General features: G+C 34.4%; 1 protein-coding gene across 1 annotated transcript in view; it reads right to left on the bottom strand.

Moving 5' to 3' along the window:
* Window positions 1-93: 93 nt before the first annotated feature.
* Window positions 94-22,932, bottom strand: part of LOC123316815 — a 32,108-nt gene continuing 9,269 nt past the window's right edge. Inside the window, exons 2-18 of the mRNA XM_044903056.1 lie at window positions 20,579-20,827; window positions 20,351-20,525; window positions 16,489-16,637; window positions 15,432-15,630; window positions 14,960-15,230; window positions 13,570-13,629; window positions 12,948-13,125; window positions 12,328-12,561; window positions 10,750-10,932; window positions 7,551-7,799; window positions 6,706-6,853; window positions 6,403-6,554; window positions 5,082-5,280; window positions 4,587-4,857; window positions 1,760-1,819; window positions 1,445-1,628; window positions 94-404 (exon numbers count right to left, since the gene is read on the bottom strand). Of these exons, the coding sequence (XP_044758991.1) occupies window positions 173-404; window positions 1,445-1,628; window positions 1,760-1,819; window positions 4,587-4,857; window positions 5,082-5,280; window positions 6,403-6,554; window positions 6,706-6,853; window positions 7,551-7,799; window positions 10,750-10,932; window positions 12,328-12,561; window positions 12,948-13,125; window positions 13,570-13,629; window positions 14,960-15,230; window positions 15,432-15,630; window positions 16,489-16,637; window positions 20,351-20,525; window positions 20,579-20,827 (3,193 nt within the window). The 3' untranslated portion in view covers window positions 94-172. The remainder of the gene's footprint in view (window positions 405-1,444; window positions 1,629-1,759; window positions 1,820-4,586; window positions 4,858-5,081; window positions 5,281-6,402; window positions 6,555-6,705; window positions 6,854-7,550; window positions 7,800-10,749; window positions 10,933-12,327; window positions 12,562-12,947; window positions 13,126-13,569; window positions 13,630-14,959; window positions 15,231-15,431; window positions 15,631-16,488; window positions 16,638-20,350; window positions 20,526-20,578; window positions 20,828-22,932) is intronic.

Here is a 22,932-nt window from a genome sequence, read left to right as displayed (position 1 = left end):
CACTCATTTTTCTTTTCTGATTTCAATTTTCTACATAAAAAGAGAGACATGGTCATAAGGTTTATTCTTTTAGAAATGAAACACGACCAAAAATTTCCTAAACTATTTTTAATATCTTATAAATTCCCTATAAACAATAATATAAAACAGGAATTTGAAGATTGTATCAGTTCTATTCCGAACTCCTATCTCCCGTCCAATGTCCATACTTCCTCAAATTCTCGATTGGCTTCATTACCATGAAAAAAATTAGTTCAGCCACAGAGAAGAGAGAAAAACCTATAAAGAGACCCAGCACACCACCAACATTTGAAATGAAGTCGGTTAGACCGTATAGCTCGCTTCTTTCCATGGGTAAAAAATAAGGTTTCTTGAAGTAGACACGAATAGCTGATGCGTGGAATCTGAAAAATTGAGAATTTAATATATTTTTCAATTAATTCATTCAGTGTAGTCCATCAAAGGGTTCTGTGAAAAACGTATTTATTCCCCATTAATATACAGGGTGGGTCTTTGACTCGTACAAATATTTTAACAGTAGATTCTTGAGGTCAAAAGAAACCATTTTTTCTGATGCGGCCCTGATAAAAAGATATAGCAATTTTAAGTTTTCATGTAATGAGCTGTGGAACAACAAAAATAGCTTCAGAATAACAAGCTAAATATATGACAATAGGTACATATTTTTCATATCTTTTAAACGGAGTTGTATTCAGCCAAAGCACCCAAGTTTTCAAATTTCACAGATAATTTTCAATTTTTAAACATCAAATTACTCGAAAACGCGTTATACGAGAAACTATAAAGGGTACTTTTATTTTACAAAACGTTCAAATATTCATTAGATAGCGTTCAACTTAGTTTCAAGAGTTGCGTTCTTTGAATTTTTGGTACGTATTTTTATTGTACGTAATGGTCATAATGAAAAAACCAGAAGGCGTGGATGATATCTTGTGTTCGAAATGGAATGAATGAAAAACTATATTCCGAAATTCATTCCATTCGATAAAACCGTTTGTGAGAGAACTAAAAATAATTTTTTTTTATGGTTTTTCAACAGTCTGAATCTTTCAAACCAAGCCGATTAGGAAAACATGGTAAAGGAAACAAATGTTTTTTTTGACCTTTTGACTTTTTCCTGCATAAAAAAACCGAATTCAATTTTTCATAATATCGTTCGCGAAATTTTCCTCCCATCATTGAAAACGTAGGCGATTTAAATAAGAATATGTTTTTTGTAGAAACTGCACCTGCTTTAAGAGAGATAGGTACACACTTGTTAAAATAATTTTTCCGATTAAATTATACCGAAACAATATGCATTATTCAATTCATTGAAACATTTCGGATCTAGAAATAAATTGAAATGAAATAAAATGGATATAAACTGGATTGAGAAAAAAAAACATTGAAATTGATCAAGCAGAGTATACATATCACATACTTCGAGAACCATTCCCTCATTCCATCCAAAGCTACTTCATCGGGATCGTCAAAATGCCAACTTCCAGATGCTATTTCCGAATTATAAGACAGATCAGAGCAAAGGGGTAGGCAGTCGCAATAATTTTCAGTGGAGGTATCATTAGAATTCAGCTTCTCAGTGAGCGTAGTTATTGTATATGAAGCTGAAATGAGGAGAGAGTGTTATCAACAACACATTGGTGAGAATTAAAAAAAAAAAAATTTGTCAATTTTTCATTTGAATTGGTAAATTTTAACAAAGGATTTCTTCTGTCTTTCCACAAGAAGCACATACCTGCTGCTTCTTCCAAACACCTTCGTTTACCCATATCGCATATCCTGGTTTCATTATCTCCTGCAAAATTGAAGTTCTTATTTAAATAATGGGGTCACTTCCACTAGAAATTGGGTCAGATAATTGCAGGTCGATAAAATTAAATCCAGATTTGAATCTGTCAATTATCAAGTTGATATTTAAACGAATTTTCCAATTACATCGAAAAGGATTTATACAAGGTGATTAGGAGAATATCGCTTATGATTTTTTGCTGATTGAACGAAAAATATATTGATTTACACAGCATGTTTACGGAATGACAAATCGAGTACAAAATTTAAAGTTGAATATATCAAAACCGAATGAATTGAATGAAAATTAAATATGCTGAACTGAGAATAAAGAGACCTTTCAAATTAGGTATCACCCCATCTTCCCTATTCAAAATATAAGGGTTGGGATTATTACACTAAGGGTTGCAAAGATATGGTTTAGAATTCGAAATCGACGTGCCCGAGCGGTTTCATACAGGGTGCTTCACTGGGAAATGCGCATAAAAAGAAGGTGTAGATGGCTACACTGGACTTTTTTCTATGGGGTCACCTGAAATCCAAGATTTACGCTACCCAGCTCGAATCACTGAATGATTTGCGAACACGGATCATTAATGAATGCCGTCAAATTACATCACAAATCTTGAGTAATGTATATGAACGTTTTCAGAAAAACTTACTACATGGAAGTGAATGGTGCCCATTTCCAGCATTCAATAAACTAACCAAATAGTAAGTACGTAGATTCGGTTGACTTGGGACGATTGTTGAATTCAACTTGTCATATTTTCAAAACGGTGACCTATTTTTATGTGAAAAAGAGGTTCGAGTATGCTTAATGACTCAGACTATTGATTAGGATATAAACCATGCTTCAGAATTCGGATATAAATTAAAAAAAATAAAAAAACATACTTGTCCCAAGGCTTTGGCACAAGTTAAAATCTATTGATTCCTCAAATCTCAAATGAAATAGGTGACTTGGGACGGTGTATAGTTTTGAAAAATTAGAATTTGTGATTATATTGTTGAAATTCGATAAGGAAATTAAATGATAAACCCCTATTGCAGCGAAAGTAAATACACTGCGCAAAAAAATTAACGCACATTCTGGAAATCTCAATTTTAATGAAAGTTAACTCTACATTTACTTTATAACTTATTTTTTTTATTCTCTCGGGAAGATTTTGAACGAAACAAGACACATTAAATGGAAGAAAAATTCAAGATTTCACCGAATCTTATGTGAAAGAAGAGAAATGAAACATTTTCAAAATACTGAAATGCTGATAAGTGATTCAATACTTGGTATTTCCATCCCTTGCGTTAATTACAGCTCGGTTCATACTCAGAATGAGTGATCTTAAAATGTTCTGATCTAATCCTTCCCAGATTTCTCCGAGTTGGATTCCTAAGTCATTAAGAGTAGATGGATGATTTTCTGAACTTCTCAGCCTTCTATTGAGGTTGTCCCAAACCTGCTCAATCGGATTGAGATCTGGACTTCTTGCTGGCCATTCCATTCGAGAGACTTCAACCTCTTCAAGGTACTCCTGAACGATGCGCGCACAATGGGTCTGGCATTATCGTCCATAAAAATGAAATTTTCACCAATGTATGGGGCAAATGGCACTACATGCTCTTCAAGAATGTTCCTTATATACTTATCTGCATTCATAGCTCCGTTATCAACGACCACTAGGTCTGTGCGAGCAGTCAAAGATATTCCACCCCATACCATAATCGATCCTCCCCCGAAAACAGTAGTATTCAGGAAATTGCACTGAGCATATCTTTCATGTGGACGTCTGTATACAAGGGAACGTCGATCACAATGGTAGAGGCAGAATCTAGACTCATCTGTGAAGAGAACTCTTTCCCAATCGGCCTCTTCCCAATGGATATGCTCTCTCGCAAAATCCAAACGCGCCCTTCCATGGGCTGGGGTAAGAGCTGGGCCTCTTGCCGCGACACGAGGCCTTAAATCATATTCTCTGTGGCGATTTCTTATTGTCTGAGTGTTAATTTGAACCTCATGAGTTTGCTCAAGCTGAATTTGAAGGAGGCGAGCGGTTGCAAACCGTTGTCTCAACGAAGAAACTCTCAAGTAACGTTCTTGAATGGCAGTTGTTACCCGTGGTCTACCCTGTCCTGGTCTTCGGACATTCATAACTGTCTCCCTAAATCGCTGCAACATTCTGGACACACTTGTATGGGAAACTGCGCAAACCTTTCTGCAATTCTTGTGTATGTCTACCCTTCTTCTCGTAAAACTACCGCTTGGGCACATTTCTCTTGGGTCAAATTGTGTGTTTCGCGTTGCATAGCGATCGAATGTAGAAAATCAAACGAAAGAAAAACTATTGATCATTTGCATTGATCGAGAACAAATGATTTTAGAATGGAGCCAATACATTCAAAATCTGATAATATCATCTTTCTGATAAAAATAATTATCATTGAGAACACCTTCAGTTGTAGAATAAATTTGAGATTTCCATAATGTGCGTTAATTTTTTTTGCGCAGTGTATATTGCAACTCAAATGTAAAAAAACTAAACAAAACAAGGAAACTTTGATGTCTTTCATTCCTTGGTGATTTCTTTGTGGTGAATAATAATATCCTACGAAAATTCGGCATATTTCCTGATGCCAAAGCAACGCTTGTATCTATTCGGCATTGCCCAAGTCACCCGAATCTACCGGAACTCTCCCACTATTTTGCTTGTCATTTTGTTCGCCATGAAAATTTTGAAGCAATCCCATCAATTCCTAGGGATTCTTATACTTACTTGGCATATAAAAATGTGTACAACCGCAGTAGTTTATGGTATGATTAGTCCAGCATTCCATATTGCAACTGCTCTGGGAATAAGATTTGAAGTATTTCAGTTTTCTTTCATTCTCAAAATAACAGAACCTCCTGTGGGCATCATATCCTTGAGTGGTAGGTGTTGTCCGTATAAATGTAGGATTGACTGCTACTGTTGTTAGACGATCTAAGCCAACAGAGAAAAATAATTGACTCGGACGAGGTATTACTGACGGTGTGTGCAGAGTGACCTAAAAAACAAATTGGTTGAGATATATCTATTGATTGTTCCGGCTAGAATTCTTTCATATTATTTCGAAAGGGTTATACAAAAGCGTTATAATGAATTCAAGAAAATAATAGAGTATTTTTTGACACAGAGTAGTGTCTTCAATTCGCTTTCAAATTCAGGTTATTTCTCCGAGAATCATGTTTCAGAAGGGCTTATTTTCCTTTTTTGATTGAATTTACTCACCCTGATACCTTGTAGTGAAAAATCACGGCATGAGTAGTACAACTCAGATTTTTTGGTGAAAAAAACTACCACCAAAGCGTTTTTTGCTCCATTTCGGAATGCCCTTCGTGGATAAGCATTTTCGACTTTGCCTTTTCGGAATCCTTTGTCGGGATGCCAATCTGGGTTCCTATGTCCTTGTCTATAATACTTCATCACACTAGAAAGAGTTCTAGATGTATTTTAACGAAACAGCGTTTGTATATTTAATATACAGGGTGTCTGTAAACAAATGCGAAGGACTTGGGGAGATGATTCCGCAATGAAAATAAGCAGGGGTAGTTCATATAAATTTTTTTCGAAATCGACCATCCTTCCAAGATACAGCCTTCAGAAGGGGATGACGAGTTGACAGTGTTTAATTTTTTACGGGTTCTAACAAACACTGGGTCATAAAACTATACATGATATGAAGCACTAAGTAGATATTACTCACATAATGTTTTTAGATCTATAACTTTATTATGAGGGGTTGAAAATATCAACCCTTGTGATTTTTCTTCAAAAATTGTTTTCGTGGAATGGATTTTCGAAAAATAAAATTCTCTTATGGTTTCCATTCAATTCTGGATAAAAAAAAGTTTGTTGCAAAATTTCGATACAGTAGATATTTTTTTCAGAATAAATAAAAACTTACAAGCAGCTCTGATCAACGTCCAATCCATTTCTTTGTATAAGTGTTCCATAGAATGAATACCTTCATCCCGCTTAAATACATAATACATCAATTCTCTGCCCCATAGACCTTCCGTATACTGCTTGTAAACTTTCATTTTTTCCGAGAAAAATATTGACTGTATCCAAATTTTGCAAGAAACTTTTTTCTCCAGAATTGAATGGAAAACCATAAGAGAATTCTATCTCACGAAATCAATTTTTTAAAGAAAATTATAAGGGGTTGTTATTTTCAACCCCTGATAATAAAGTTATCAGATCAAAAAAATGTGTGAATAACATATACTTAGTGCTTTATATTATGTATAGTTTTATGACTCAGTGTTTTTTAGAACCCGTAAAAAAATTAAAAACTGTCAACTCGTCATCGCCTTCCAAAGGCTGGAATCTTGGAAGAGAGGTCGATTTCGAAAAAAAAAATAGGAACTACCCCTACTTATTTTCATCGAGCAATCATCTGCCTAAGTCCTTCACATTTGTTTACAGACATCCTGTATTATAAAACTCGTCACCTCTTCTTGGTTATAATTGCACAATTATACTTTTCGAAAAGTTAATCTTTCAAATTGGTTTGATGAAAAGGGTAGAATAAAGTATTTTCACTTACTTGGCATCGCTGTATATATCTCTGACATCGAACATGTTAAAACTGTAGCATAGTCCTTCATCTGTGAGGATAGGAGTTAATATTTCTTCACATTCGGCATCGTTGCCCATCCATTGACAATACGCATTAATACTCAAGTCTATAGCTTTGCACTGAAATATTTCGTGTGTTTGAATTCACCGAAAAAATAATTCGAACGAAAAGGATCGAAATCCTATACCTAATTCGAAATTTAAAACTGAAAATTCTTGCAATTGTAGAATTCACAAATATATCAATATTCAAAAGCTAAACGTATCTTACTTGATCGAGGAATTCAGCATAATCATCTAGGCTTTCAGCATCTTGAAGAGACGAATGGAATCTCAGCGATTGATCTTCTTGCTCTTTTAATTTACTCTCATGGTTAGCACTTCTACACAAAGGCATCATGAAGTCGAAATTGTGGCTCCTGAAACAAATCGTCAGCATGGAATGCTAAATGGTAAACATTACCCACGTCGCTTGCATGAAATGAACAGTCAGGACTTGAAGATGAAGAAGAACAATAAAAAATTTTAAGTTTCTTATATGATAAAGAAACCAGAAACTCCTCTGAAAACATGCCCACAAAATACTATTTTTTCAAGTGTTCTGCACTTGAAATAAAAAGATATAAGGAAAAGGCCTCAAAGCATTAGTTTACAACAAAATTGAAAAAAATACTCATAAGCTCTTTATTGGCAGAACATGCCCACAAGATGCTATTCCTTCAAGTGTTCAGCACTCAAAATAAAAGAATTGAAATATTTTTTACTTAGGTATTTTTGAAAGCATGTTACTCTACAAGGAAAAGACCTTAGAGCATTAGTTTAAAGGGGAGACCCCTTTCAGTTTTCAACAAGGAATCCACCCCCAAAAACTTTTTGAGTGATTCCTTGTCATACAATGTTGACATTTGGGGAGAACCAAAAGTTGAAATGAGAAAAATGGCAGAAATATTCTCTCCCTACTAAGTTACTAGTAAAATATGCCGAATATTTTTTTTCAAAAAATAGTTTTTCTGTAATAACTTTTCATGCCTATATTCGATACTTTTTTCGATAAATCTTGAAAAATATCAGTTTATTGATAATTTTTTTAAATTTGCTAAAGTATAAAATACTCACTCCTGCGGAGAAATCGAACTCAAATTTCCACTCTCCTTAGCTAGTAAAACTTTAGTATAGTCCAAAAATTTGTGGGAAATTTTCGTCTCTGGACAAATTGTTACAGCAGGAAAAGGAATATCATATATGGGTATTTCTTGAGTACTCAGAGCTACCAACACTGGGGTGGTTATCCATTTATAGACAACTTCATATATCATTAAAATGCATCCTGTCATGCACAGTAAAAAAACAACGATCCACCATATTCTGCAAAAAACCTAAATAAGTATTTTCAGCTTATCTGTTCACCCGAAATTATTTGTTTATTGGTAAGAATTCTCGAATGAAGAGTTAATAAAAATAAACACACAAAACTTTCCACGATGAAGAAGCAACAATATATGTTGCGAAACGTTGGCATTAGCTAAGATTTGCACATTCGTAGTTTCCATTAACGTACATCTACATAGTATCTACACTTCACAAGATATTCAACTAAAATTTGGCATGAATACCTATCATAATTGATTCCAGTGTGAGAAGCTTTGTTGTCACACGAAACTTTATGGTTTCTTGTAGTTTTGTCGTATTGCTAACGATTTTGAGAGAATAATTTTTGCAGCATTCTCTCGAAATCCTCAGAAAAATCCAAATTGTCATAAGAATTTTTTTATAACTTGTTTTGATACCCTGTATTTCGAAAACGAAACGTTTGCGTTCCTAGGTTTAAGGGACATTTTTTCTTGAAATTACTCAAGAAATCTCCCCTGTACATCTAATATAGGAACATCCTTTATATAGCGACCATTTGTGAACAAGTGGATACAATTGTGAAGCTGTTATTATCCTAGCACTTCGTTTAAAATGTGTATCAAGCTTCTGACAATCCAGTAAGATTTCGCATAATTGCATGCATAGATTGGTCTCAAAAATGGTAAAATTCATCTTAATACCTAACATAATTCCAAAATGGAAAAATTTGAGCCAATTCAACACTTTACTCCCATTGAAATGAACAAAATAAACTTACTTCTCGAATTTTTTTTGAGTAGTCACTAAATGTCGTAATCCTTGTATAGATGAAACCGTACAATACTCCCTCAAATAATCAACTTTCAAATTACTTTCCTCACTAGTCAACATACTCATCTCTATTAAATGTCTACAATGTTCATTCAACTCATCGGCGACAAAGTAATTAATAGGGGTTGTAATATTTTAAATGGGATGCGAATTAGTGAAGGAGTGATGAAAATACTCACGCGATTGTCTGTACAATTAATGCACGCTATACTTACCTCCAAAAACTTTCATTCCAGAAGAGGCAATAATCCTATGATTATCGAAGAATCATAAACGGGACAATTTTTCAATTTTGATTTATTATTTTAGCTCGCATCCTCAAAGAAATTACTGATAGAAGCAACGACCATGAATTTGAAAAATGTGGAACTCAAAGACTCTAATAATAAGAACTTAAACGAAGAAGAGGATTAACTGAAGTCAAGTTCAAAATCTGCACCAAAATTATATTACGTATATTTAAATAGTTCGTGTGAAACTTGAGAGCTATTTGGATGATTATTCTTGAGAATAGAAAAAACCATTTCATCATTTTTATATCCCTTCATTGCGGGATGCAATCCAGTATAAGTTTTGGTCCATATACAGTGTCTCGATGAATGAAACTATCAAAGCAGACAGCTTTTTCCTAATTTGAACCGAAGAAAAGATAACAAGATACTCTCTGACGATGGCTGGTTTGTGCTTGTCGAAACGTAGGATAGACGTTATATTTGGCAATATCCCAATAATACTATGTTCCACAAAGCTTGATCAGTGAATCAAGCTTTATGTTGGAGATCCATAACGATCATATCCGAATGTATGGTCCAATTCTGAGCTCGCCGATCAACAATCTTTCATCCACCTATGATAAACGTCCACTAAGGCATACTTTTTATTATGTAAACGAACGTAAAAGGTTCAATGATTCTATTCTGTCAAATTAATGAGCTGACAATTGGAGATTTGGAAAGCCGCCTTGAAAATACCCTCATAAAAAATAATACCTATACTCCATTCACTTTTATAAAAGCACTCGGTGAAATAATTTGTGTTGCCACTACTAATATCAATTAATATATTCAAAAATGCCGAAAGTGATTGAAAAAGAGAAGAGAGTATCAGGAAGTGCTAATTTTTAGAATTGGGCTTCGCTCATTCAAATAATTATCCTGATATTCTACAATATATCAGACGTATCGAACATATTCAATGTAAGTAATGTGATTGAAGAGTATGACAGAGACAACCTGTCTCTGAAGGATGACAAAGAATTTCCTTCTATTGGGAGATCCAAAAATTTGGTAAAATTTGTGGACTTCATTTTCAGAGAAAAACTGCAACAGTCAGAAATATGAGCCAGTTTTCCTCTCAATCCTTAATATATGTGAAGTTCCTCTTGCCTTAGAAATGATCTCTTCAACTGTTTCGACTTCCATGAATGCAAGATGATTATTGTTGAATTCAACATTCTTGTAATTATCCCTTGATTACTTTTAGATATAATCATTCCCTACCACTCCATCAGATGCATTTCACTTTTGGGTTGATTTTTTGGAGTTTAACAACTGATGTTCTTCAACCCTTAGCCAAAGAAATAACCATCATTATTAACTCTTCTCAAGTAGCAAAATTGATGTATTTGAAAACTGATCTATTGTCCTTTCCATGCAATTAACTAGATTTGGAATCCCTTCAATCAGTTTCTATAAACGTCAATTATGTACATCACATATTTTCGAATTAATATTTTCCGAAGTAATTTTACATTGTGACAAAATACGTAATTACTGAGACTTTTAAGTAGAACTTACAACATAGCGCTGATTTAAAACCAAAAAATGTTTTGACAAGCGTCATAACCTCACATTTCTTTACTATACGGTGTGGAATGTATCAAATTTCCATGAGCAACCGAGTGCTGTTATAATAGTGAATGGAGTGTATAGGTATATATATGTGAACTAAAAACTAAATGAAATCGAGTAATATACATCAATAAATTGATATGAAACAAGATGACTCAAGAAAAACTATTCGTGGTTAAATCATAATAATCAACCTAATTATTATTGTTGTTGGATGGAAATTAACAAATGAATGAAATAAAATGTTTATCGATTAAGATACAATTATTCCTAACTCTACCCACCTTTCAAACAAGGTCGTTGATTTAAGAATATATCCCAAACCTTGAATTGTGGAAACTTCGCAATATTCTCGTACATAATCTCTGATTTTAGGCATGAATACATGATTTTTGGCACTAAACTTTTTCTTCTTTGTATTATCGCAATATTCGTTAGGATGACACTCATTCATTTTCATATATTTTTAGCCATTAATAATAAAGTCGTATTCCTTTCCTCATTTTACTTTAAGTCATGGGAATTTTCTTGTTTTTCCTCCTTACCGTACATAAGCTTATCGTAATAATTTTCAGTAATCAATTGTGGTTTCAATATAACTCTGATGTGAATAATCGTTTGAAGAATCATAAGAGAATATTGATTTGAAAACTTGTTACTCATTTCAATTCTCGAAATTTAACTCACCCATTTCAGAATTGTTGAAACATTAGCTGCAATTCATTCATCTGATGGGGAAACAAAGCTTATTAGTTGTTCTTGCATTTGGCTCTTTATAAATTACCTACTTCAGTGAATAATCCAGGATTAAATTAATAATTTTGAATCTGATGTCACGTGATCAATAAATGAAAACTCAATGGGTACAACATATCAAAAATTTCTGCACCAATTGCTTTAACCGACAAACCCAAAAAACCCCCAAAAAGTTATATTTATCTATTACTCTCGAGTTCCGAGATATTCCCTGTCTTAATACTTAGTCGTGGAGTACCCTGTGCATTTAAATCTTGAAAATAATAATGATTAGTAAGTGTGCATGAATATCGATAAACTGCACAACTCCTGACATATCAACTCTTAGAGCAGGCATAATTGATATACAAAATCGAAAACTACAAACAAATCAACGAAGATAAAATAATTTGGCTAGAAAAGCAAAGACACAAGAGTGAATCATTATTAGGGGTGTACTAAAGAATAAAAGGGATTACCATCTTTAAAAAGGGAATACAAGTGACCCCATCAATTTATTATCATTATATAATGATTTGAAAGTTAATTCAGATGTTTTTCAAAAGAGATTGGTACAAGCTTATTGAGATTAATTGTATGGAGATAAAAAGTCCTAAAAGGATTGTTAATACCTGTTATCAAATTATAAACATATGAAAATAAATACCAGAACAGAAAGATCTGGGTTAATCATCTGAAATTATATAAACATAGACAATGTGAACGAACTTGAAAGTCGCAAATTACTCTACAACTATATAGATTCATTTATATTTTGGATGTTCTCCCCGGTTTCTTTCTCAATTATACAAACCTGTTTATTGCTGATGGATATCAAGCGATCGTTCTATTTCTGTATGAGATCACTTCATTAGAAGTTGCACATCTACCTACTTGAATACAAACCTTTTAGTATGATATGATATGAAGATCTTAGAAGGCTACTCATGTTTTATTTTTAGAAAAAAAATGCTAGTAATTTTAATTTTTGGATGCACTTAAGGAAATCCAATCAATCAATGAAAATTTTCATGTCAATATAAAATATATTGAGTTTCATTTTGGAACACTTTTGACAGTAAAAAAGAACAAGGTATAAAAATGGCTACAGTCCATTTGAAAATCACTCATCTTCTCCTGTCTTGACTCCTGCCCAATATCCGTACTTCCTATAATTTTCGATGAGTTTTATGCTCAGGAAATAAATAACTTCAGCGAATGAAAAAAGGGAAAATCCTATGAACAGTCCTAATATTCCACCACTGTTTGAAATGAAATCGATAATACCATACAGCTCACTCTTTTCTAATGGTAAGAAATATGAACTTTTGAAAAATACTTTCACTGCTGAGGCATGGTATCTGAAATAAAAAGATTTCATAAAATCCATGCTCAAAAAAATTAGAAAAGCAACACTCTATACACCCAAAATGTCTTTCTTCACAACAGAAGACTGTAGGCAAACATATACTCAACGTTTGGTCCTCAATTGTTTTTTGCGAAAATAAAATGTTGATTCAGAATTGGAAAAGCTGACTAGTACAAATATCTATATTCAAATATTCTACAGCATTTCATTTCTCGTCAATGATAAATCAAAACCCATCAACTCTCTCTCTATAAGTTATCTCTTGTAAAAAGAAAACAAGAATTATGATCAAACCCTCCGGGGAAGGAAAAATTCTGATGAATAACCATTCATTGAGAAATAATGGAAAATTTCTGATAAAAAAAGTCTTCAACTTACTCCTTTGCTCGTTCATCATCCACTTGTTTGTAGTATTTCCATTTTCCACTTGAAATTTCTGCGTTATAAGTCAGATCTGTACAAAGCGGTAAACAGTTGCAATAAGACGGTTGCATTTTTTTTGATTTCTTATCTAGAGGAGATAATCTTTCGGCAAGCATACTTATTGGGTAGTTCACTGGAAAATATTCAAGAAAATCACTAATTAAAAGTTTCGAGTAGAATAATTGAGGATCAACTAACAAGATTAGAGAAAAAAATCGTGTGAATCTATTTGTGATGAAGGAATCATTAGATAATTATATATTATTATATAATTATAGATAATTATACTTATAAAATTATAGTTAAATTCGGTTATTGAATTATTTTTTTCCACTTGAATATTGTCCTCAATGCAAATTGATGAAGTTAATGAGAGAAAAGCCAAAAAGGTCAATCCAAAATTTGTTATCCAATAATTTTTTTTATGATTCTTTATTTACAGGCTTTTCTTTCTTTGATTTTTTTTGGTTATAAACGCCTAATGTGGGTAAGTATTTATGCAAATTCCTTGAATGGGTAATGAGGCATTTAAATCTCATGCTGTTATTAACGTTTGTGACGAAGAATTCATCTTTACCTCTCGCTTCCTGCAAGCAAATTCTCTTATTCATGTCGCAGATTTCTGTCTCTGCATCTCCTGGAAAGATTAAATAGAAACTGAAGGTGTATTCATGGAACAGAAAAATTATTATTGGCTCCTTCCACAGGGTAAATGATAAATATTAGGGCATTATTTCTTATGGTGCGGCTTTGGGGTGTCCAAGCAACATTTGAGACATAATAAATCTGAATCAAATGAAATGAATTTTCTTATGCTTCTTCAGATTTGCTCATTTGTGCAGGAACAACAGGAAACAGAAACATTAGCGAGTACATTGCTCTTCATTTCATAGATATTAAAGTTGAAAACAGAAAAACTTGGCAACTGAGAAAAACGTTCTGACCAAGGCAAGTTTCCTTTCGAATCAGATCGAAAAAATGATTTTTTGACACTTTCGATGAGAACTGTTTGTTCAATTATGGGATCACCCAGGTCTCCAGAATGTTATGTCGTTCGAAGGAGCTCTATTTGAATCAGAGGAAGATCTTGGATCTACAAATAGAGCTAGGCTAATATAGTGATGAATGAGAAGATGTCAAACGACACAAAGTGAAAGTAGAGGGGATAAATCAATGAACGGCAGTCAGATTATTATGCTTCTCTAGAGAAGGTATGTGAATGTAGCTCCTCTGGAACTTTGCATTAATTCAAACTGAGGTAAACCCTTAATCTTTAATCGTATAGGCCAATACACTTGTCAGAAAAGGAGCAAAACCTTCTTTGGCCCTTAAAGTTTTTGTGACATAGGTAAATGTACCAACGGAGAAGAGTTTAAGGTAAAAGAAAAACCAAAAGAGCAAAACTCTGGCGGAATCTTCCTGGGTTGGATAATTCCAAAGCTTCTTCAAAACTTTTATATTTCGAGATTTAAGAAGTATCTCGTTCTTAGCAAGAAGATGCTACACTTTCTCACAGGATTTCTTACAAGGCATTGCCGCCTCAGAAACCACTTTATGATAATGGGTCTAGCAGAAATTACAGATTTTGCGAGGAGCCAAGAAGAAAACTCTGGAGCACCTGGTGACAGAGAATGCCATTTCCAACGCAGAGAATTATTTGGAGGAGAAACTTGTAGGAACTAAAGCTAATTTACTTGAAGCCATCCCATATACCTACTGGAATTCATTAGAACTCTGGACTGGAGGGCGAGCTGTAGATTAGATAATGGCAAGACCAGCTATGATGAAGGGGAAAATGCAATAGATCTTAAACTACAGTAGTTGTGGGCCAAATCTAAGATAAAATACCTAAAAGGTGACAGATGAAGAACCTAGAAATATCATATTTTGGTCCGTCAATGCTTTCACCAATATGCGTATTAATCAATAATTTCGAATTTTTGATGAGTGAAAACATCAAAACTCACTTGGCATGTAAAAGTGAACGCATCCGCAGTACTGAATGGTGTAATTTGTCCAGCACTCCAAGTCACAGTTGGCCTGTGAATATAACTTGAAATATTTGAGTTTCCTTTCCGTTCCAAAGTAGCAGTTTCTATCTTCAGGATCGTATTCTTTTATTGTCGGTGTTGTTGTCATCAGAGACGGCGTAACAGCCACAGTTGTCAAACGATCGAGACCCACAGAAAAAAACACCTGGCTTGGCCTTGGAATCCTAGCCGGCATATGCAAGGAAACCTGAAAGTTAGATATTGCGTGAATACAAAGGGGAACAACATGGAAATTAGCACTGTTTCAATGAATTGCTATTTGGGAGCTTGATTCTTCAGGGTGCTTTATGAGCATTTTTATAAAGGATCAATTCTGTTTGGCGACAAAGTGGGGTGATTGTTGGTTTCCAAATAAGGCAAATAAGTACCTGCCAAAACATTATCTTACCCTCACACCTTGCAAAGCAAAATCTCTACAAGAATAGTATATTTCGCTTTTTTTCGTGAAGAACACAACAACCAGAGAATTCTTCGCCCCGTTTAAGAAAGCTCTCCTTGGATATACATCATTAATGATTCCATCTGGATATCCGGAATCTGGATCCCAGCTAGGATTTCTCACGGATTCGTTGTAATATTTCATCTTACTGAAAAAAAGGACGACAGATTTAGGTGGATTAGGAGCTTTTTTTTCGGGATTATTGGGGGACAAACTAGTTTGGTCAAAAAATGGGTTGCATAAATTGGAGCAAAAGCACAGTAGACATGCAACGAATGCTTGTGGAAGTTTATGTAAAGTGACGATGCTCCAACAGATGGATCATGTAGGTTATGTTTTCGAAGTTTCAAGAATGGTGATTTCAGCATTAAAGGTGAGCTTCTTTCTAGCAGCTAGAAAAACTCGAAATCGAAGAATTGGAGGGTTTGCTCGATGAAAATCCGAGTCAAACTCAAGGAGCTTTTGCAGAATCATGAGGCCCGACATAATAAGCAGTTTCCGAACAATTGACATCCATGGAATGAATATTCTTTTGGGTGACTCATGAACTGAACAGTGAAAAGGCCTAATACCTCAAAAGTTGTAATAAATATAGAAGTACTCAACTGAATCATTTTACTACAACTTTTGCAGCTTCTGATTACTGGTTTCTCCGATGGATACAACATGATTTCGCAAGTCACTGAGAATTGCTTGGAGGTAGAATAAAGTAGTCACTATTTTATTCCGAAATAAATGCATTTTTAACCTCGACACAAAGGACCAAACTAATTTTTCTCCCAATAAATGTATATTTTTTAGAGGTGGATCTACATAACGGTACGTGATTGCTCTTAATCGTTTCAGAAACGTCTAATTAATAAAGGGCTCCAAAGTTGGATAAAAAATAATTTTCGAATACGCAAACGGCATGGAACATAATATAGTTGCAACATCCTTGATTTCGTTACCGAATTGCCTTCAACCATGGAAGCGAATTCTAAAGGATATTCACCTCAGAACTTACTTGACATCACTGTAGATATCTCGGACATCAAACATATTGAAACTATAACATAAACCTTCATCTGTTAATATCGGCGTCAAAGCCTGTTTACAATTCACATTTTTCCCCATCCATTCACAATAGGCATAGTCCAGAGTGACAGATTTACACTAAAATTGGAAAATTCAGTTGATTATTATTTTTAAGCATGAATTTCCGGTGATTATTTCTATAACAATATAACCAATTCTGAAAAGCAGGTAAAAAAATAAAACATAAGTACGAATTAAAATAGGCTAAAATCGGTACAAGCCAATTGTTAGGACAAACTTTTTGGTGGAGGTGGCTGACGACTCGGCGATTTTTAGACAGTCAGGCTGCGATCAAAGTAATAAGCTTCTCTGTCATTGATTCCAAAATGCTATAGAGGTTCGAATAAACTCGTCTGCTAAGTCCGGGTCACTTCATCTTCTTCTTGGCGGGCCCTATCCGTTACGGGCGTTGACAATCAACACGGCAAGCTTTATTTTATTGGCAGCGTTCCTAAAAAGCTGTACTGTTTGACCAAACCATTTGCGGAGACCGAACAACTTTGAATGTATCCTTCTGCCCGGTCCTACCCTACGTACCCTCCATTTCGCCTTGCCAAATTAGCTGTAATACTTGGTACTTGCTATTTCTCATTATGTGTCCAAAGTATTGAAGCTTACACTGATTGATGGTGAATACAATCTCTGTGCTCTTTGGCATTCGCCTTAGCACATCTACATTGGAAAGGTTGTCTGTCCATGATATTCGAAGGAATCTGCTTTCATTGGACCGAAACCCTTTCGTGGTATCGGAAAGAGTTTTAGGAGAAGGAAAAGACTGGGAACGCTGAATCTTACGACGATGTATAATTCCAAAAAGTTCCTAGTGAGCTTCAACACTTTCAGCAAACAAAACAAACAGCAACTGTACAGATACTGCCTAACAAGTGCTGCCTGAATGCAACACACAGAAATTGCTGTACTGAAACTGAACAGATTCTGTACCTATTGATAATTCCGCATTAAAAAATGTAGCATTTGATATACAGTTATTGTACAGTTTCTGTACCAATGATTCTGCATTTTAAAAATGCAGTTCTTGATATAGGTACAGTGACTGCACAGTTTCTCTATTGATAATTCTCGCGTGAACTAGTACAAATATTTCAACAGTAGATTCATGAGGTCAAAAGAAATACTTTTTTATTTCACTATTTTTTCCGATTCAGCCTTGATAAAAGTGGTATAGGAATTTTAAATTTTCATAATGAGGTACACCACCCCTAGAAAAACTAAATTCCCTACAAATCACAAGCTAAATCTTGGATCTTTCATATTACACATCAGTCAGCCAAAGTATCCAATTTCCAAAATACCACAGATATTTTTTAAGAACAAATTATCATCAAATTATTCGAAAACGGCGCAATATACGAGAAAATATGAAGAATAACACGTTGATGACCAAATGCCGATTTGCTCTAATGAGATTTATTTAGATGATTGTAGTGAAGAACGTTATTTTAAATGACTTAAGGATTCTCTATTTCATAGAGGCCTGAAGAAGCAGTTGAAATAATACTGCGAAACGTCGCCGAATATAGATTAAAATAATCCAGCTGCTGTTTTTGTCATACTTTACAACACACTTAGACTTAGTTATTGTGGAGGACATTATTGCTTCAAAGTTATTTTGAAGAATACTTTTATTTTACAAAACGTTCACCTATTCATTAGAAAGCGTCCAACTTAGTTTCAAGAGTTGGATTCTTTGAATTTTTGGTATTTTTATGGTCCGTTATGGTCATAATGTGAAAACTGGAAGACGTGGATTATATCTTGTGTTCGATTCATCAAATAAATGAAAACCTATATTCCGAAATTCATTTCATTCGATAAAACCGTTTGTGAGAGAACTAAAAATACAATTTTTCATGGTTTTTTAACAGTCAGTATCTTCTAAACCGGGCTCATTCGGAAAAAATGGTAAAGGAAAAAAGTGTTTCGTTTGACCTCAAGAATCTACTACGAATATTTGTATGAGTTAAAGACTCACCTTGTTTATACAATATTTATAAGTAGTTTTTCATCAAATATAAATTGTTCCTTATACATATTTTATTTGATGAAAAAAAATTTTGTTTGAATAAATCGATTTTCATTGGACTATGCCGACTAACCGAGAATAATAGAAACAAGATTGATAACATTTAGGAATTTCCAAAACTTGGTGAACATTTACTTTCTTCAAGAAGTTGAAACAATTTGAAAATTCGATTATGGAATATAAGGTTGAAAAGATACTTTATAAACAGCTATAATTTAATAATTGAAAACTCCTTTCATTACCAAAATATGGGTAATACAAAAACAGCAATGCATAAACCGACATTCCAATATATAATGTTCTTTATAGTTTTCAGGTTTTTTTGTATGTTTCTGCTTTGCAGGATCTGTATTAGGGGATCTCCAGTACAGTACAGTACCGGGTGGCCCACCCCAGATGCGGCGCTCATTTTGAGGGAGTAAATAAAGATATTTTGAAAATCTTGTGGTGTGTGTAGGGTGTTCAAAAGCACAATTTAAAATTATTGTCACATATACAGGGTCTTCGAGAACAAATATATAGACCAAAGTTACACTTTTCCAAATGTAACACTCCGTATTGGACCTCAAAAACGGAATGGCAAGCTCAAATTATGATGATTTTCTTCAGATCACTTTATACCTTAGGCGGACCATTTACGAGATAATGGCGAAAATGGTTTACTAGTTTTGAATCGAAAATTGCTCAGAAACTATCAGGTTTAGATGCAGGAAAATTTCATGACTATAGTTTAGAAAATAATTTTTAAGTTCAACGAGATACAGAAATACCGGGTGTGCCATTTGAAATAAGAAAATTTTCGACGATTATTTGTAGTTGATGTTTGAGAATTAATTATTATCACTCTGTATATGACCGAGTTGAAATTTTCGTTTATATGTAAGAGTAGCCAACTTGTCTACTCGAAAAAATTCTGTCTGTATCGCTGGCGTAAGTAGTTTCTTCATTAATTGCTATTTAAAAAAACTCCATATTTCCAATTTTTCGCCATTATCTCGTAAAGGGTGCATCTAAGGTATAAAGTGATCTGAAGAAACTCAACATAATTTGAGTTTGCCCTTCCATTTTTGTCAAATACAGGGTGTTACATTTGAAAAAGTGTCTGAATCTTTGTTTTCGAACGCCCTGTACCTATATATGACATAATTTTAAATTGTGCTTTTGAACACCTTACACACACCACAAGAAAAGATTTTCAAATTATCTTCATTTACTCCCTCAAAATGAGCAATGCGACTAGGATGGACCACCTGGTAGAAGTTCAGGAACGCTGTACTGTCGCTGTATATCAAATACAGTTTTTACCTTTTTACAGAATCTGTACAGTTCAGCGGGACATACATGGTCCGTTTCAATACAGTTTCTGCATTACCATCGCTACATTTCAAGTGCAGCAACGCTGTACAGATTTCGTACAGTGACTAGATATCAGTGTTGGCTAGACTACGAGATTTAAATAGTATCTGATATTAGTAAGAGATCACTTCCTTACAGGGTATTCTCGCCTCAGGAAGCAGGAAGAATCTGACGAGTTTAGGTTCGGTAAGAACTATGGAGGAGGAATATCTTCCAGAACACCTGGTAACAAATTGCTTTGCCATTACAATGCTTTGGACGAGAAACTTGGTTGGCGAGCTCTTAATGACATATAGCGACATAAACAGGAAAATAGATGTTAATTAACTGTGCAATGCAACACACTCCTAAAATCTACAATCTACAACCTAGGTGGGATGACGATACTGACCTCATCCAAGAATTCCGCATAGTCATCCATCTTGACGAGGTCTTCCGTTTTAACATCTTTGAATACATCGGGGTCATAGCCTATTTCTTGAAAAATCTGCTTTGCTAACGCCTTGGTACTCATCATGTGATTTTCAGGTTTGCAAAGCAGGGACATATGGTCGAAATATACATTCCTGAAAAGACAATGAGTTGAATCTTAGAATAGAGCGAACTGGTGCGCGCTCACTCCTGAAGATCTACGTCTAGAAGTCTTCCTGCATTTCTCTTCCGTAAAATATCCGTATAATTCAGGCATCTGCTCGAAATTTTAGTCTCCGGGCATAAGGTCACTGATGGAAATGGGACATTGTGAATTGTCGATTCTTTTGTCGCCAAGGTTACTAATATAGGGGTGGAAATCCACTTATCAATAAGTTGATATATCATAAACGAGCAACCTCCAAGACATAAAATCAGTATTAGTATCCACCAAGCTCTGGAAAAAAAAAGAGATATTCTTCAAGTGTGAAATGTGGATCGAGTTACACATAATTTGTAAAATATTTTCCTTCAAATTTCACCATGAAGGGCATTTTTCAACAAAGACAATTCATTTCTAAAGTCATTGTTTCCGAGATGAAGCTTTTGATATATGGTAAAAATTGTAAAAACTTCACAATGTTAACTAAAATGCTACTCATTTTCGATTAACGTAAAATTTCATAACAACTGGGTTGAATAGCGTCCGTGAGTCTGTAATGAGAAACAAAGACAAAAATATTAGTTACAAGAAGAATTAAAGGAAGAAAGTAGGTATTTATTACGAATGAAATACACTTCAGATGGTCCAGTTCTTCCTCATAAGACCTCTGAGGATATAAAACCTCTTCATCAAATGGATCCAGTGAGTCGAAATCAGAATCGATATCAGAAGTTTCCATGATAATCTCTGTTCGATTCTCACATGAATGTTCACTTCACTGACCTCAGACAATCAAGACAATGCAACATTTCAAGAGTGCTTTTCTACGAAGGCGTTGAGGGTCCAACGAATTATTTTATTTTCATTCCCGACTTACAGGCCCGGATCTAGGGGGGGGCAAGCGGGGCTCTTGCCCCGGGCGCCAGCTCAAGGGGGCGTCAAAATCAACCAGAGGTTAAAATTTTTTTACTTTTGATTTTCTCGGAAAAAATTAATTTCCTAGTGCTAAAATGGAAAGTGTAGAATGGAAACATGATAAACCATCACTAAGCCTAAAATCTTTAAAATCAATGAGGGATCAATTAACTGCATATTATTCAGTCATCTACGAATGACCGCCACACTTGGGTGAAATAGGTTGAAAGATCTGATATGTTCACACTGCGTCGCAAGCAGTAATTTCTTTGCCTGCCGACTCATCTGGAACTAAGGGCCAAAATTTCCGATTTTCTATAGACCATAACTTAAAAACTAATCCTTTCAGCATAATTCTTTTTCCATATTCGTAATCTATGCCTTAGTAAAAACACCAATTTTGGTGGAAATCGGTAAGATTGAAATTTTTTCAAATTTTCCATAGATGTACCGAGTTTTTCACCATAATTTGAGCCCCCCTTTAACTTTGTTACTAAGAGAGGTACAAAAAAATGTTTTATACAAAAGTTTCACGAAATTGAGTGTTTTGAAATGTTTTCACAAAATGAAATATATACAGAGTGGGCGATTTTTTGAAGAATATTTTTGGTCTCCGATCGAAACCGAATTCATTCTGTACACTAATTCGAGGGCGTAGAACACGAATATGCCAACAGATATTAAAAAAAAATCATTTTTCAAGTTATGGTTGATGGAAAATCGGAAATTTTGGACCTTCGCGGAAAAATTCATAAAATCTGAACTGTTCGTGATAGATGAATGAAGTGTGGTTTTTTATATTTGCAAAGAACCAATTCATCACCAAAAAAACAGCATATGACTAGTGCCTTTTTTCTAGCTGCTACAGCTCCTCAAAGTTGACCAATATTTCCGAAATTTTGCACTAAAAGTGATTTATTCCTCAAGATACTGATCCTCCAAAAATCTAATTGCATATTCGTGATCTACGACCTTGAATTAATATGTAAAATGATCCGGGTCGACATATGTAGCTAAAAAAATAATTTTGTTTTCGGAATAATTTCGTTCATGAAGCGCGGGTAAAAACGATAGACGAGGGCGGGCTGCAAACGACATTCTTGTAAATACAAACTTTTTTATTTTTCGAACGATTGCAACCCGAGTCATTTTTTTTAAAATTCGAGGTCGTAGATTACCAATATGCAATTTTTGGAAGTATTTTGGGAAAAGAATAACTTTTAAAGGAATAATGAGAAAAAATATTTTTGATGGAACAATGGGAAAAAAATAAGAGTGATTTTTTCCCAAAGTACTCATCTTAGGAAAAATCTAATTGCATAATCTATACGACCTCGAACTAGTGAAAAAAATAACTCGGGTTGAAAGCGATGACGAATATGCAATTATATTTTTCCTACTAACCTTAGAAGGGGGAGGGGGGGCGCCATCATGAATACTTGCCCCGGTCAGAAAAAATCGTAGATCCGGGCCTGCCGACTTAT

Source organism: Coccinella septempunctata, chromosome 7 (genome assembly GCF_907165205.1).
Source record: "Coccinella septempunctata chromosome 7, icCocSept1.1, whole genome shotgun sequence".
In the NCBI taxonomy this organism is placed as follows: domain Eukaryota; kingdom Metazoa; phylum Arthropoda; class Insecta; order Coleoptera; family Coccinellidae; genus Coccinella; species Coccinella septempunctata.
Note: the sequence above shows the minus strand (reverse complement) of the source record. Positions and strands in the feature narration are given on the sequence as shown.